Source organism: Polistes canadensis, unplaced genomic scaffold, assembly GCF_001313835.1.
Source record: "Polistes canadensis isolate GaletaPanama2010 unplaced genomic scaffold, ASM131383v1 scaffold_24, whole genome shotgun sequence".
Lineage (NCBI taxonomy): Eukaryota > Metazoa > Arthropoda > Insecta > Hymenoptera > Vespidae > Polistes > Polistes canadensis.
This window is the reverse complement of record NW_014569571.1, coordinates 691,328-707,953: the sequence shown is the minus strand read 5'-3', so window position 1 is coordinate 707,953 and position 16,626 is coordinate 691,328. Positions and strand designations below refer to the sequence as shown.

At 31.5% G+C, this 16,626-nt stretch overlaps 2 protein-coding genes across 9 annotated transcripts in view; one reads left to right on the top strand and one right to left on the bottom strand.

The window, feature by feature from the left end:
* Positions 1-151: 151 nt before the first annotated feature.
* On the bottom strand, positions 152-3,114 carry LOC106783660 (activator of 90 kDa heat shock protein ATPase homolog 1). The gene is made up of 9 exons (XM_014742384.1): positions 2,765-3,114; positions 2,143-2,294; positions 1,986-2,065; positions 1,718-1,911; positions 1,457-1,577; positions 1,293-1,375; positions 1,066-1,203; positions 739-974; positions 152-651 (listed from the first exon to the last, which is right to left on the bottom strand). The coding sequence occupies exons 2-9, from the start codon at positions 2,220-2,222 to the stop codon at positions 567-569; spliced, it is 1,017 nt and encodes a 338-aa protein (XP_014597870.1). The 5' UTR covers positions 2,223-2,294; positions 2,765-3,114; the 3' UTR covers positions 152-566.
* A 2,605-nt stretch (positions 3,115-5,719) lies between these two features.
* The window catches only part of LOC106783657 (glutamate-gated chloride channel), a 78,161-nt gene continuing 67,254 nt past the window's right edge, over positions 5,720-16,626 (top strand). Inside the window, exon 1 of one of the 8 annotated variants that reach the window (XM_014742377.1) lies at positions 5,720-6,159. The gene's annotated coding sequence lies outside the window, so the exon portion shown is untranslated. Of the gene's footprint in view, positions 6,160-10,093; positions 10,119-13,550; positions 13,575-16,249; positions 16,346-16,626 lie in introns of those variants that run through there. The other 7 variants (XM_014742373.1, XM_014742368.1, XM_014742367.1 and 4 more) reach the window with 7 other exon arrangements.

Below are 16,626 nucleotides of genomic sequence, written 5' to 3'. Positions count from 1 at the left end.
CCATAATTTTACTTTTGTGGAAATGCAGGATTGGAAGAATGCAATATCGGGAAATGTATAACTAGATTTTGAACCTTAATTTATGATATATATATAAAGACTAGATAATAAAAATAGAAATTTATCGCGGAAATTTTCGAAAACAAAATAGATTTATCATATATCAGTATTTTATTTCTTCTTTCTTCTTTATTTATAGATTACACATGCACTATCAATAATGACGTACATTTCTGTGTCAGGTTGATATCAAGATCGCAATAATATAAATTCTTATTCCTTTTTTTTCCTTGTTTTTTTTCGTTTTTTTTTTTGTTTATGCAATGTATAAACGGTAGTACGTACGTACAATGAAAATACATAGCAGCGTGAAAGTCATTTGTATTTGGATACAAATGAAAATGTTCTCTTATTTTTTTTCTTAATTTCGATCAGCCATTTTCTCTTCTAAAATCCGCGAGTCAACAAAGCGAATAACGCGTGTGACAGTATACAAAGGGCGATTGCGTGCGATTCGCAATTGTTCTACTTATCAATAAATAAATATTCATTAGGACGAATTTAGATCACATAAAGTATCCAAATCCAAATGTTCGCTTAATAGCATCCCAATAATACCTTTCCCAATTCTCTTTTGTTGAATCCTCTTCGCTGTAAGATCACAATATTTTTGTACAATGTTATAATAAATTAAACAAATATTTAATTAATTAATTATAAGAAAATGTAATTAATTACCTTGATGGAACATCAACTTGAATTAGATTGACTTCCGTATGATCATTCTTTTCACAGATGTTAATAGTTACTTTACTAAAATGTCCCGATGGCCACTGTTTGCAGCGCCATTTTTGTACTATCTTCGTAGGAGAAATTTCGATAAAATCTCCATATATATTTCCGCCAAATAATTCGAACTTTCCGTGCTTTTTCGGCTCGAGTTTGACGGGACCTTTCGTAAAGGCTTGAACCATCTACAAAATTAGATAAGACAAAAATGAATCAACGTATATATGCGCCATTTTATATAAATAAGAAATTATTATTAAGTATACAATTATATACCTCTAACGTAGTAAACACATTATAAAATTCTTCGGCTCTACATTGGAACTTTTGTTGCTGTTTTATAGTAGTAGTTGAAATTTTACATCCTAATACGTTATTTTGTTCGGCTTGTTTAGGAGCAATATTCATTTGCATCTATAAAAAAAAACATGTAATTGTATTAAGAATACAGTTATGAGTTATTTTTTTTTAATAAGAAGTGAATGATAAACTTTGATACTCACTTTAACGTTAAAGCCAGATGTTATGTTCGTAATATTGTCACTCACATTATCTTTTTTAGGAAGTATCATTCCTTTCGTGAATTCTACAAAATAAATATTTGTTATAATATATAAAATTGATATACTTTCATATTTGTCTTGTTTATTTTTTTACTCGTTCGTACCTTCTTTCAGAGAGGACACATATTTCTTTAATTTTTCTCTTATTAATTCTTTTCCTTTCGTATGCAAGAAATGTTTTACTTTTTCACCTTCGTCAGTGCTATCTTTCAATGTAATTTCAATCTGTAATGGAATAAATGATTTGTCACTTGAGTGACAAATACTAGTACAAACTTATAATGCAATAAAATATTTAAAATATAATTTTTTTAAAATATATGAGTATATGAGAGGATAAATTTGGATTAATATAAAATACTTACATCTACTTCACTTATGTCGTTCTCTTCCGATAGATTTGGAATGTTAATTTTCCCTTCAATATCTTTATCTGATTTATCAAGCGATGTCCACTTGAGCACGATATTCCATTCGTAAAAGAAAATTAGTTTTCCTTTTCTATTATTAGCTACAGCCTCTCCTTCGCATTTCTCAATCTCTGTCACTTTACAGGATACTGAAAAAAAATAAACCACAAAATTAAAACCAATGTGTTATTATGTCTTTGTCGTTGCCATTATCTTACATTACCTCCATCACCGTCAATGATCAGATTTGTGAAAAGATCTTTAATTTTTTCCTGCGACCAAGCGCATGCATTTTTTTCTGTCCTACAATTTGTTGACAAGATTAGTATATAATTGTTATTATGATAAATGATTTATATTTACAAATCATATGTGCTTACCAATGCCAATTGTTTACATTGGTGGCATCAGGTCTTTCTTCAACAATCCAGCGTGGATCACCTTCTCCCCACTTTGCCATTTCGATAAAACTAAATTAAGATGATAAAACTCAACTAAAATGAGTATTCTAATTGAATACGACTACTGTGTTCTGAAAATATAAAATAATTTCTAATTATTATTTAAACAAATACAAAGACAATGTGGCATGTAAGAAATATTTTATTTTTACTACAATAAAATACAATATTGTAAAGTCAGCGAACAACGTATAAGAACTATAAATATCTAAAGTTATTTATTTTATGATTATTTTATTATACAAAAATATAAATTATTGGAATTTTTTTCTTAAATATTTTTTTAACAAACATATCAAATTAAGAAACAATAATAAATTCATAAAAATTATTTTATCATACTAGAATAAGTGATTTAAAAAAAAACCATTTTAACAGAGGACAAGAAAAAAGTACATTTAACATAACCTAGGAAGTACAAAACTTGGTATATAATAAAAATATTAAAAATTAAACAAAAGATATAAAAATATAATTAAAAATTAACAAGAATTATATTCACATAAATGATACAAAGTTGAAGATAAGTAAAAATACTTACATTACTATTTAAAGGCGATCGGCAATGAGTAACTGAGCGATAGTACTAGAAGCTAGGTTTTTTTTTTGACAGTTAGTTCTATACTTAATACAGTTAAACGTCGCTGTTTTACGTGAAAAGTCAAATTTAAAGGACAGAAAATGCTAATCTAAGTACGCGAAAGTTTTTTGAGAAAAATATAATAATTCTTTAACTAAGACACTTGTAAAGAAAACCTTCCCGTTCGGAAGTCAGTCGTTACTATTTATGCAATCACGAAACCTCCTTGCCTACGTTCAAAAAATTTTCTAGAAACTTCAAGACATAGACGCCATTGAAAGCATGCGTGTAGTGTGCGCTAATATGGCGGTTGAATATATGAAGAACCCGATTGCAGCGTCATCTGTACGAAAATTTTTTCATTTCTATATCAACCTGCAGATAGTGTTGAGAGAATAGTATGAAAGAATTGAAATGAGAACACAATAGTCAACATACATATTTCACTTCTATACAATTTATCATCCGTGTCTCTCGATAAAAGCGTGCTTTGTTATCATACAAGTTGATGATGAAGGAATGGTGGGGGTATTTTTGTTATTATTTTTTACATAATTTTTTTCTTATTTTATTAATTTATTTATTATTATTTATTTTTATTATTTAAATATATACATATATATATATGAATAGTTAAGTAATGTTTTTTTTTTACGGATACTCTTTTGATCATGCGTGTTTGAAATTTTATTTTTGTTGAGAACATGTTAAATGTGTTTCATTTGGATTCAGAACAAGTTATTTTGTGAATCATTAATGTTTTATTTTTAGTTTGATTATATTTAGGCAGATTTCAAATTTCTTTTATAGACTCTTCTCTTCTCCGTCGATAATCTTTCAAAGAGAAACAACTGTTTGAATGTAAATAAGTAAGAATGTACGAGAAACATTGTTTCGTGTTATTGCACAATTGTTTACATTAATTAGTATTTTTATTTGAATTATTATTATGTTTTTTAGTTTCGTGTTATGTTCAAGAGATTTCCAATGAAATTAAATTAATATTTCGTAACAACAGATAATTACAAAATATTATAGTAAAAGTTTTTATTGTTTAATTAATAAATAAATGTAAATTATTAAAGTTGAGTATTGCGTAAACTAGTTATACTAATAGATCGCTCTAAAGGATTAAAAATATTCTTTGACAAAATATTCGGATTAACAAATTTTTAATTAGAAAATAATTTGAAAAAAGGAAAAAGAAAATAGAATAACGATCGAAGTGATAAAGAACAGGTTGGTCATAATTGCAACCAGTTTGAATTTAATCCTTCGTTAACTTTCAATACTTATCGATGAATATTCTTTGTTATAACGATTTAGTTAGATTTATCTTTCAAAGAATAAAGCGGAAATTTTAATTACTGGTTGAATTTTTCAAAGTCTCGTTAATAATAACGCATTGAAGAGGGGAAAAAAGAAGAAAGAAGAAGAAGAAGAAGAAGAAGAAGATATTTTATTATTCACAAAATTTTTTCAAAATGTCTGCCGCATTGTAAACCGTATCAGCAAGTTCATAATTACGCGAGATGTAATTTAGTTCGGACGACAAGAAAAGAAAACTTCTTTTGCTTTTCCTTTGGCATCTGGTATATAAAATGATAGACGTAAATATATACTACATAAATATAACACACACACACATACACACATACACATATATATATATACACACTTTTTAAAAGGAAAAATAACGAAGCGGGGAAAGAAAGATATAAGAAAAAATGTATTCTATTCGCGAATCCGTGCCAAAGGTTGCTTCGCATTAATGCGCCATCGAAAAGTTTAACGAAAAGCTATAGAAACATTTTCTCTTGCAACTAACTACCGTCAACACCATCACCATCACCATCACCATCACCACATGGAATTATTATTTTATGTTAAAGCGTGATTAAAAGTTTGTACAGGATCTTTGGATTATTCATGCCAACTCGTAACACGAGTAAGGTAATAACGATCGAAGTATCTCAAGCTATCTCGAGGTCACCGATGAAAAATAGATAAATATTTCTAACGTTACCTGCGATCCTAGCAAAGATCATTTTATGAGAAGGATGCTCTAGGTAGAAATACGTGTAGACTCGGGAAATATTTCAACGTCCAAATTTCTACCTAAGAATAATGGGATTTTTGTAAGTGGTAAGTACTTATGATCGGAAATCATCCATCTTGGGATTTCAATCAAATATGACCGAAGTGGATCGCACTTGATATTCCAATAAAACCTCTTAGGTTTTTTACTTTTAAGGTTAATTGAAGGTACGATCAAAACTGAGAAAAGAAGAAGAGAATCGAGTAAGTAATAATATTTATTTATCTGATCTTCGCGAGGAAGAAGATCGTAAAAGAATAATGTTCAAGCAATTTCATCAGGCATCAGAGTCTCGACGCGTTAAACCCGAGGGTAATTCGTCCGAGATAATATTCGTATCATCTCATTTTTTTCTAATTCTTTTTTCCGTTTCTCTTTCCAGTCTTAGCAGCAACAGCAGCACGACGACGAAGACGAAGACGGTGACGACAACTGAGAGGACAAAAGTTCCGTATGGTATAATAAAAATCCCACTTCAGCTGTTGCCTTTATCAAAGCCTAGGCGCAGTTGTGAGCCATTTGACCCGAGAGACCAAAGTTTCCTCCTGCGTGAGGATCCTCATAGGAGAGCGGTAGCGTAGGCACCCCCTGGCATCTTTTACTCCGTCTCGCTCGCTCTCTGGTCAGCTACGGGAAAAGGTGGTTATTGGTGGAGCGGGTGCATCGGAGAGGACTGTAGGATCCGTAAGTAAAAGGCTCACTCACTCTCTCTCTCTCTCTCTCTCTTCTTCTCGCTCATTCTCTCTCTCTTCTCTCTCTCTCTCTCTCTCTCACACACTTATTCTCTCTTTCTCTCTTTCTCGATATAGAGGTGGACGGTTAGCAGCGGCTCGTGACAGGGAAGGTTGAAGAGGTGATAGTGACGGAGAAGCCAGAGGGAGACCAGGAAGAGTAGGACGTGGAGGAGAAGCTGGAATAGAAGGAGGTGGAGAAAGAAGAAGAGGATGAGGATGTGGCAAATCTGGCGTGGAGGGATACGGGGTGGTGAATGACGTCACGTTGCTAAAGCGACGCGGCAACGCTAAGCGTCTGCGTGGGCCGGTGGTGGTGTCTGGGCCGGGATCAATAGCGCGCCAGCAACCAGGTAGTAGATGTGAGTGCCTGTGGGCTCCTCAACGACGGCAGTCCAGGAGACGAACCTCCCGAGGTAAGACCCTTTCGACGAATCGAGTGGAGCTCCAGTGGCACACCGGACAGCACCATGCCAGAATCACAGCAACAGAGGACCCTGATTATTTAGGACCATCTTCATCTCCAGGTAAGAACGTCACATATTTTTCTATCTCGATCTTTCTCGATCGATTTACCCTACCTTTGAATATATCCTCGCTGCTGCTGCTGCTGGTACTATTGCTACTACTACTCTTACTACTACTATCACTACTTCTCCCTTTCCTTCTCTATTTCATCCTTCTTCATCTCTTTTCATCATCCTTTCGATACGTTCTTTGTCGTCCCGCTTGGAGAGTGGTCCAGGCTCCGGGCAACCCTCCATCGCCCTCTGGGCTCGGCTACCAGGGTAACAGCGAGTTTCACGGATTCTGTGAAATTCCATTGCCCTCTCTCTCTCCCTCCCTTCATTCCTTCCTTCCTTCCTTCCTTCCTTGCTTGCTTACTACTGCTCTCGAATTCTCGAACCTTGCCCCGACCAATTCGTTCAATTCATACCGAGAAAAGAAAGATATTAAGTGAACTATTTTTGAGGGAAGTGAAGATGTCGGGATAGAGCGCGGGAGACCTTACTTACGTAGGTATTACATACATATGTATCATACACATACACATACCCACATACCATCTATACACGTATATGTAAATACATATTTGCGCACGTACGTGTGCATGTGTCTCTGTGTACAGAGGGCGGAGAAATACAGAGAGAGAGAGAGATAGATAGATATATATATATATATATATATATATATATATATGACTAGAGTGAAAGAGAAAGACAGATAGAGGATCCAGATGAAGATGGGATAAAAGGGAATACAGAGAAAAAAAAAAGAAAAAAGAGAAAAAGTTACACGAGAAAGAAATATGAGAATCTGTGCCGGACTTTGCCGTGACGTTTATCAACGCTTTCAAATATGCGGATCGTTCCTCTCTCTTCGTAGATGAAAGTATAATTACCTAGTAGCACCAGCAGCAGCAATAGTAGCAGCAGTAGTAGTAGTAGTAGTAGTAGTAGATAGAATAGTAGTAGTAGTAGTAATAGTAGTAATAGTAGTAGTAGTAACAGTAACAGTAGCAGCGGTAACAGTAGTGCCAGTGGTGGCGGTGGCTGCAGCCTCTTTCTTTCTGCTTCTCTCTCTCTCGTTCTCGCTGTTACTCTCTTACTCACACTCGCATAGCTTTCTGGACTCCGATCAGCGCCACGAGGTGAAAAGTTTGATCCAGGGAGTGTCGTGTGCTCTTGGGGTTTTCCTTCCTCCTTGCCGGATGTATTCTTGCTCGGCGAAGCGATACAAGAGAGAGAGAGAGAGATTCCAAAGATTACTTTTTTATATATACATACACTACCTTTCTTTCTCTTTTTTTTTTGTTATTTTTTGGGTGGGTAGAGGTGGGGATTGGGTGGGTTGTTTTTAAAGTATTTGTGCTTCTTTGGTAAAAAGTTCTTAGTGTTTGTTATTTTAAAGGACATTAATCTTATTTCTGTATGGATAGTATATGTGTGTGTGTGTGTGTTTTTTTTTTTGTGTGTACGAGAAAGAGAGTGAAGGATGTACGATTTGGTAATTTGTCGAATTAATCGTAATACAAGAAAAACTAACAACTATGTTTGATTTTGTTATCATAGAAATTGTCATATTTGCTTGATTCGCTTGACATCGAGAGAAATAATTTTGTCATGTTTATATCGTTTGAATATTTGTATTATATTTTTCTATGATCATTTTTTTATGATTTAAATGTAAAACTTAGTACGATTAGATGTTACAAATATACGTAATTTCGTGAATTTAAAGCTTGTCATTAAATTTTCTAGATTCGTACGAATATTCTTGAATTATTTAAGCATTTTGAGAAAATTTGTGTCGATAATTCGAGCATTATAAAATAAGATACAAATAATGATAATATAATGAAAAATATAAAAATAGAGATGATATACGAATGAGAAATACATCGTAATGTCTGTCATTAGAAAAATGTTGGTATTATTAAACTCCGGTCATCCGTTATTTGATTGAAGAAAGAATTTTCCTTTTAACGTATCGGCAACGTTCGATGTTCGATGTTCCGTCGAACGGGATCCGTAGCTTCGTTAATTGAATTCCGGTTCATACCTCGTTAATTTTTCTCCTTCTGATATATTTTTCTTTTGTCAATGAGATAAAAAGAGAGAATAATGAAGGAATAAAATATTTTTCGTTGACGATAATAGATAGATAAAGGAAAGAAAGTTGGTGCGAGAAGTTCGACGAGTTTTTTCCTGAAAAAATTCGTCGACGTCGAAGATAACGGTTTTTCGCGCGGCTTGGTATCGTTTTTCGTGACGTTCATTGGTGGAAAGGGATAGGCGGAGAAGTACGCGTTGAAATTACGGATGACGGACGGACGTTTAACGCGACAAATTGACGTTAGTAATGGAATAAAGGGTTTGTTCGAATTCGCAAGAACTCGAACCCCCTCCCTCCCCCTGCCGCGCTCGAGGGAAAACTGATTGACGTTTCTCAAATTATTTCTCTATCAAAGGAGAAATATTTTTGTCTATGCACCAATTTACTCTTGTTTGTATCCAATTTATTTATTTTCTTTTTAAGATGCACTATTTATATCACTTGACTTATACACGAACATTTTTAATTCTTTTATCCTGTAAGTACTCTCTTTCGTTTAAACCATTTTTATTTTCTTTAAGTTCTTACCTATCGTCTTCTGATCTCTCAATATAAACATTATTTCGTTGATCTTGTCAATGAGAATAAAAGTCGATGCATCATTCTTCCTTCGTTGTTAAATCGAGACCCCACGTATCTTCTTCTTCTTCGTCGTCATCGTCGTCGTCGTCCTTCATCGTTCGTCCTCTTCAACTGTCTCAAACTCAATTCTTCTTTTTACACCGTGTTTGGTCTAGAACATGTTATACCCAGAAAATATTCGACGTCGAGAGCGATGCCAACCGATAAATCGGGCCGAACTGAGTACACGTATCGACAAAGTTTGTCCTTTCATATTAGTATCGTGTTTGAAGATTGATTATAGAAATAATGCCTCCATAAATCTATTACGTTCTAGACCTTCGACGTTGCTTCTATACGCACATACGTTCCCTAATATGTTATATGTCATTTTTATACCTTAAATATTGAATTCAACCTTTCCTTTATTTCACAAAGATCATTTTTTCTTCGGGAAAATTATACCTTTCATTTTATTCTTTTCGTATATTTTTCTTATCTATGATGAATTGAATAAAATTATATCGAAAAAGTATGGCATTGAATAAAATGTATCTATATTTTTGAAAAAACATATATACGATGAGAGAATTTTTGATCGAAACATTAGAGAGAACATTTTATCTCTCTTTCTCTCTTTCACACACACACATTTATTTTATTTTATTTAAATATTTATTTGCACATGTATATATATAAGTAAAATAATTCTTTATACAAAAATTAATATAATTTTCATAGCATTGTATATTTAAAAAAAAAAAAAAGAAAAACAAGTACTTGATGAAAAGAGAATATTTTGCTGTTGTCAAGTATGACTCATATATCCTTAATTACTTTGATTTCTATATTCATATTTGTATTTAAATATCAAATAATTTGAGATTCAATAATAATAATTATACATTTATCTTAAGATATATATATTATAAATCAATTATTAAATGAAAACAATTTATTAGCTTGTAATTAAACTAATTTTCTTTAATATAATAATGAAACAATCCTTTACATATTAATCTTAAAATATGTTTAATGTTCGATTTGCTACTTCAGTATCGTGTTGCCAAAAAAATATAATACTGAAATACGATATGTGTTGGAGTTTAGGTTGGGGGTAGGGAAATAGGAGTAAAAGAGAGAGAGAGAGAGAGAGAGAGAGAGAGAGAGAGAGAGATAGTGAGATAGAGAGAATGTAAAGAGGTATTGCTATAGTTTGGACCAAGCAGTCTCTCAGTCGAGTAGGAGCAAGCAATCAGTATATAATCCCTTGACTATTGCTACAGACAGTGGAACATTTTGTTCTCGAGTAAGATCTTTGTGAGTCCGATTCTCCCTTCTCGGATTCGAACTTGCCACTTTGAAACGGCCATACAGTTTCGATTTACCAAAGCTTTTTTCTCTCTCTCTCTTTCTCTCTTTCTCTTTTTCTTTCTCTTTCTCTTTTTCTTTTTCTTTTACTTTCCAAACGATTCCTAGCTCGTGTACAGTATCGACTAGGTAAAAAACGATTTGAATTGTGGAAAATGTTAGGGGGAAAAAAAAATAAAAAGAAAAAGAAATATCGTCCGAAGGTTATCGCATTGTATTTATCATTTAATACCTGCAGTTATTTTTTTTTTTTATCTTTATATCATATATCTTTCAAGGCTCGCGCGGTCGATGGAAAAGAGCAAAGTTCGAAAAACGTTGCATCGAGAAACATCTTTTCCTTTTCCCTTTTTTTTTCTTTTTTTTGCTTTCCGTTTTTTTCTTTTTTTTTTTTCCTTTCTTTTAACGTATTTAGAGTAAAAAAAAATTGCATCCAATTTTGTTATTAAACGCGAGAACGTTCAGTTTCATTGTGTGTTTTGCTTTGAATAAATAAAACAAAATGAAAACAGAACGAAGTAGAAAGAATGTAAAATTCATTTCGAATCGTCGAAGATTCGTTAAACAAACAAGCCGGAAATAAAGGAAAGTAAAGGAAAGGAAAGCGTTTTCCAAAATTCAGAATTCAATTCCACGGAAAGTCTGATTTTCCAGTAGGTTCCTTCAGTAGAGGCAAACGACAGGGTTGGGTTGAGGGTGTGCAAATAAAACAAAATTCTATCCTGTGAGTCGGATAACGCGCGTCGACCAACTCGCTCTTTCCTTTTTAATGGAGTTATCCTTGCTCGAGGATTCAGCATACAAATGAAATAATAGCGTAGAAATAATTTCAAGGGACAACATATCGGAAAATCTTACTTTTTCTTTTTCTTTTCCTTCTGCTCCTTCTTTTTCCTTAGGTTATTATTTTTATCGTTGAATCATTGTTGTTTTTTTAATTGTTTTGTTTATTTTTTTTTTTTTTTCTTTGCACATTTCTAGTGTCGAGTTTTTTTATCGAACATTTTATACTTTGTAATATAGCGAAAAAGAAAATTATAAGCATTACTTAAATCAAAGAATAAATTCTTTCAACATTTCGACGTATATCTTTTCATATTAGTTACAATTGTTATTGTCGGACGAAATGATATTACCTAGAAACAAAAAGATAACTATTTCAAATAAATAATTAATTTACTAACTCGTATATAAAATAAATACGTTATATCTCAAAGAGAGATATAAAATATATAAACTCTTTACTCTTTGCGTAACTGACTTAATCGAGAAAAAAAAAATAATATTAAAAATAAAAGAAAGAAAGAAAGAACGAAAGAAGAAGGTACAAAGATATAAGGAGAGGGGGAGGAGGGAGGAGAAAAAAAATAAACATTTAAAACGTTTCTTCGAATTTCTTCCCAGTTATCACAAGGATAAACTTTTCTCTTGTTCTCTTTTTATCTCGTAATAATCGTTATCAAATTTAAAGATACTCTTCGAAACTTTACAATTACTTTTTTGATCGTTTTACTACTCCAAAGAGAGAGACTTTTTTTTATACTTTCAACGAACAGGGTAAAACCATTTGGAACGTTTTATATATCGTTCTTTTTATATATATATATATATTTATATTTATATTTATTTATTTTTCTTTCCCCGAAGAAAAATTGCTTCTTTCTTGATTCGCGATTTTTTTCGTTTCCACCCTTAAAAAAAAAAACAGTCGGTAGGGTTTCACCACTTCCATCAGAAACCAGACCAGCACTCCCGTTCCGTTAACGGGACGTGCAGCACTCGCGCTCGTTACGCAAATTGTTTTTCATGCGCGTTTAACCAACGCTTTATGAAAGTTTGTAGGAGAACGTCGTTGGTGAAAATAAACGATGGCCGGACTTGACGAGCACACGAGACTGCATCCCCGAGTACTGAATGACTCGGTTTTGCCTACCACTCGGAACTTGCTACCAAGCTTATACACTTCTATGTAATATATGTATGTACATACGTATATATACGAGCATTGTATATAAAACGAAACACATATATACGTCTAACGCATAAATAATTATTGAAATATTATTAACTACATAGTTATACCGTGAGTCTCTTTTGCTATATTTTTAAAAATATTAATATTTTTATTTTTTTTTAAATTAAAATTATATAAAAATAACAACAAAATATAATCTATTATAGATAATATTCTAGAAACCCTAAAGAGAGTATTAAGAGTAATAAATATTCTTTAATTTATTAAATACCAAAATATATAACGTGTTGAAAAATTTCATTCCCGTGGCATTAGTAAAATCTATCATGCCGACAGAGGGTTAATTAGAGTATCCTTAAAAAAAAGGGAATATTAAATATTGTATCTGATGTAAATGAGAAGATAAATGAGAGAGAAAAATATGTAATACGTAAAAAAAGGAACACGTTAGAAGCTAAGAAGAATGATGATGAAGAAGGGAAGGAAAGGAGAAGTTAAGCTAATCGAAAGATGAACGGTTTCTCGGTCGTCGTTTAATGTTTTGTTTGAACTATTTTAGTGCCAAAAAACAATTTTTAAAAATCCGTGACAGATTGTGCCAAGCAGCGCGATAGCGCTTCGTTTATTTATCTGCGAGAAATGCTGGATCGTCGCGATTGCGTTGCTTATTCGCTAAATTCGAAACCAAACGGGGAGGGGGGAGGTGCGTTGCGAATTAACGATCGTAATCAAACATATCGCGGCACATTTAACAACAGTACGCGAACACCGCGATCGTTATTGTTTTTTGTTTCTATTACGAATCTCGTCGTCGAATTTATAAACACATTGACTTTCCTGTTCGTTGGAAAGGTGGGTGATTCAGAAGTTTGTCTAATGTACTGCGTAACTGTTTTCATAGTTAGTGTTAGCCTACTTTTAATGTCGGTAGACGTATAACGATATTAAATAAGTATCAAATTTATTTCGCGTATATATATATATATATATATACTTGTGCACATTTTGTTGCTATGCAAATGATATGCATATGTGCACGAGTGCGTGTACTGTTGGAGAGTGATATACATATGCATACGTGTATATATGAGCATCGTATATAAGACCAAATGCATCTAACGTAATTTATTATTGAAATATTATTAATTATGCTAGAATTTGTGTGTGCAGGTACCGGTAAATGAAAGAAGTTTAAATATGAGTATATGCAGATACGTAATAGTACTTGTGATATACATTAATGGTTATCAGTCGCTGTTTCTAAATTACATTTGTGCCTAATTTTCATTGATTTACATTGATTATGATTATCACTATTTCCAACAATTATGTTCGAATGATGATCATGACAGTAGTCGTTCCTACTCTTTGATAATCAGCCAAACAATTTGATGGAGTTTTTATATTAATCTTATAAAAGTAAGTGCATACGCTATATTCTAATTTAATATATTACACATATACATAATTATCTAATTAATTCTTTACAGCATATATATATGAGATATATTTATCCTAAATATGTTTCCTGTTTCAATAACTAACAATCACTTTCTAAAGCTTTTTAAAATGAATGCAATCACAAGTTCTATAATATTGTCATTCTTGATTTTCTTTGATTTAAATTATCAGCAATGCTTATTATGACTTTAATTGAATTGTTCAATGTATTTTACTAACGTATGTATCAGGCATTTAGTGTTTTGTGTTATTTTAAATAAATTTTTAATTATATTTTTACACAAATATAAAACCAAAAAATTTGTTTCTGACAAGTAATTATTTAAATTGACATAAATATTAGTTAGTGATTTTTTCTTGAATATAAACGATATAAATTCACTTCTAGGAAAATATCCAATTAAAAATTCGATACACGACAACCATCTTTCTTCTTTTCCAAGAATCCGAGCACGTAATCTTTCAAGAGTATTAACTTCGTTTCGGGATTAGGCGTTTCATCGCGGTTATATCATTCCGTTTATATACTTGTGTCTATATTAGAAAAAATGAGAGACAGAGAGAGAGAGAGAGAGAGAGGGAGAGAGAGAGAAAGAAAGAGAAATGGAAAGAGGGTCGGATTACTTTAATCATCGCGTGTTCAACGGAAAAGAAAAGAAAGGAAGGAAGGAGAAAGAAAAAAAAGATAAAGAAGAACAGGGATGAAAAATGGAAAGGATAAAAATACATTACCCCGAATGGGACTTATGTTGAAAGAAGATCAAGTATTTAATGGAATGATAATGTATTAAAAGATAACGCTTGCATATAGAGATCATATATAAATATATATATATATATATAAAATAATTATGAATATTTTTCCATGAATTTTATAATTCAACATCGCATTAATTGATTTAAAGTATTATTTAATTTTCTTGAATGTTTCTCTCTAAATCGTATTAAGCCAAATTTATATATTTAAAAATAATCAGATTTTTCGATTATATATTTTCAATCTTTTTTATCGAAAAATACATTATATTTAGATAAGTATTATTATTTATTGTCATAAATAGAGAAATATGTATATTTCTATTAGTCAAATATTTACCGGTTCTCGATGTCGAAAATAGTTGGCGCGAATCTAAGCCAAAATAATTTTCCACTGTTTAATGCTTTGGCGTTTATCAAATATCGTTAGGATTTTTGAATGTAATTTAAATAGACAATGTGAAATCACGAAAGAAAGGTAAATGAAAGAGAGAGAGAGAGAGAGAATGAGAATGAGAGATTCATTTGGTGAAACACGTGACCGGAAATAGCCTTATAATGGTCAATAGATTTTTTTTCATTTGCAAGTAACTATTATTGAGCAATAAAGTTCTTTCCCCCATTTCTATTAGGTAATTGAATTTTATCTCTTCAGATTGTAATGTCCTTGTTTGCTTTCAATGAAGCCAAATTTACAAATTGTCATTGTTGATTATTACCTTCTATTATTTCTTACGACAGAATCATCTGTTTCTCTTGCATTATTTTTTCTTTCTCAAATCAAACGTTTCTTGTTCTCAACACATTTGTTACCAAACTATTTCCATTAGACTATTAGATCATAGTCGCTTATTATATTTTTGCTTTCAATGAAGCCAAATGAAAATTGTCATCGTTGATAGGTTGATCATTTTGTCATGTTGTTTGCTCGTTTGTTCGTGTTTTTTTTCGCAAATCAAACGTACCTTGTTCTCAACAGATTGTCGCGTGAGATAATTTTCTGAGTACTGCTAAGGTTTTTTGTTAGATCATTTACATTTGTTTTTGTTTTATATAAGAATATATAAATATTGTATCTCGATGTCTAATTTTGATCATTTTATATATAAAATTGAAACAAAACAATTTGAATATATTTGATACAATATTGCGAGGGTGAGAGAAAATTCGAGAAGTGTGTGATATTTCTAGAAACATTGATAGACGATTTCTTTATAAGTAACGCTAATGGGGTAAGGAAATGTTATTGTCATTTTTTTGTCATGTGTGTGATTATATGGGTTGAGTGTGTGAGAGTTTATCGTAGGATGAAAGAAAAAAAGATCGTTTCTCAAGACGGGAATGCATATGCTTTATTTGTAAGGTAACACGTGTAATAAACATTATTAAACGATATTAAATAAATAAAATAAAATTAATAAATATAAATAAAGTGTAAATCTTACAATATATATATATATATATATTTTAATCTGGATAAAGCTGTTTTAATTTTATTTAAATATACAATAGTGTCTCTCATTTTTTTAAGAACGAATTTAATGAATTTATTATTTTCAAAAATTTTCTATAAAATTATTTGAGAAATATAGAATACAATTTAATAATTATTATTTAATATTAAATCGGATTACATTATCGGACGTGTTAATAATTTGACTTCTTGATTATTGTTATTTTTTCAATAGGGATTTTTTTTACAAGTGAAATTATGAGAATGCGTGTTTGCAAAGATTCGCAATGAAAACTCTCGAAAATTTATTATATCCTTTTTGATCATTTTCTTGGCATTAGAATAAAATATCTACCGCGTGCGTATAGTATGCACAACTGCGTTATTTGTATTCTTTCATGGACTCGTGTGAGTCTTATATGAACGTATGTAAATAGTCTAACCAAGTCAGAGAGTAACGGAAAGAGAAGACGTTCGGTACACCGTGAAACACAAGTGTTCATTGAAGTTTAATTTTCTGGTACAATTTCAACCCCTTTCTTATTTTTCTAACATTAACACTTTTTAAAGAATCTATTTGTTTAATCACCAATTTAATTACTCAAACTAAACCATAATAGAAATTCTTAACAATTTCATTATTACACAATACATTCAATTAATAATCTAAACATTACACGTATTGTTATTAAGAATTTACCTTTATGAATAACTAATTTGATTACTCAACAGAAATTCTTCGTAATTTCATCAATACACTCACAAAATATATATGTATATTTTTAACAATTTGATTACTGG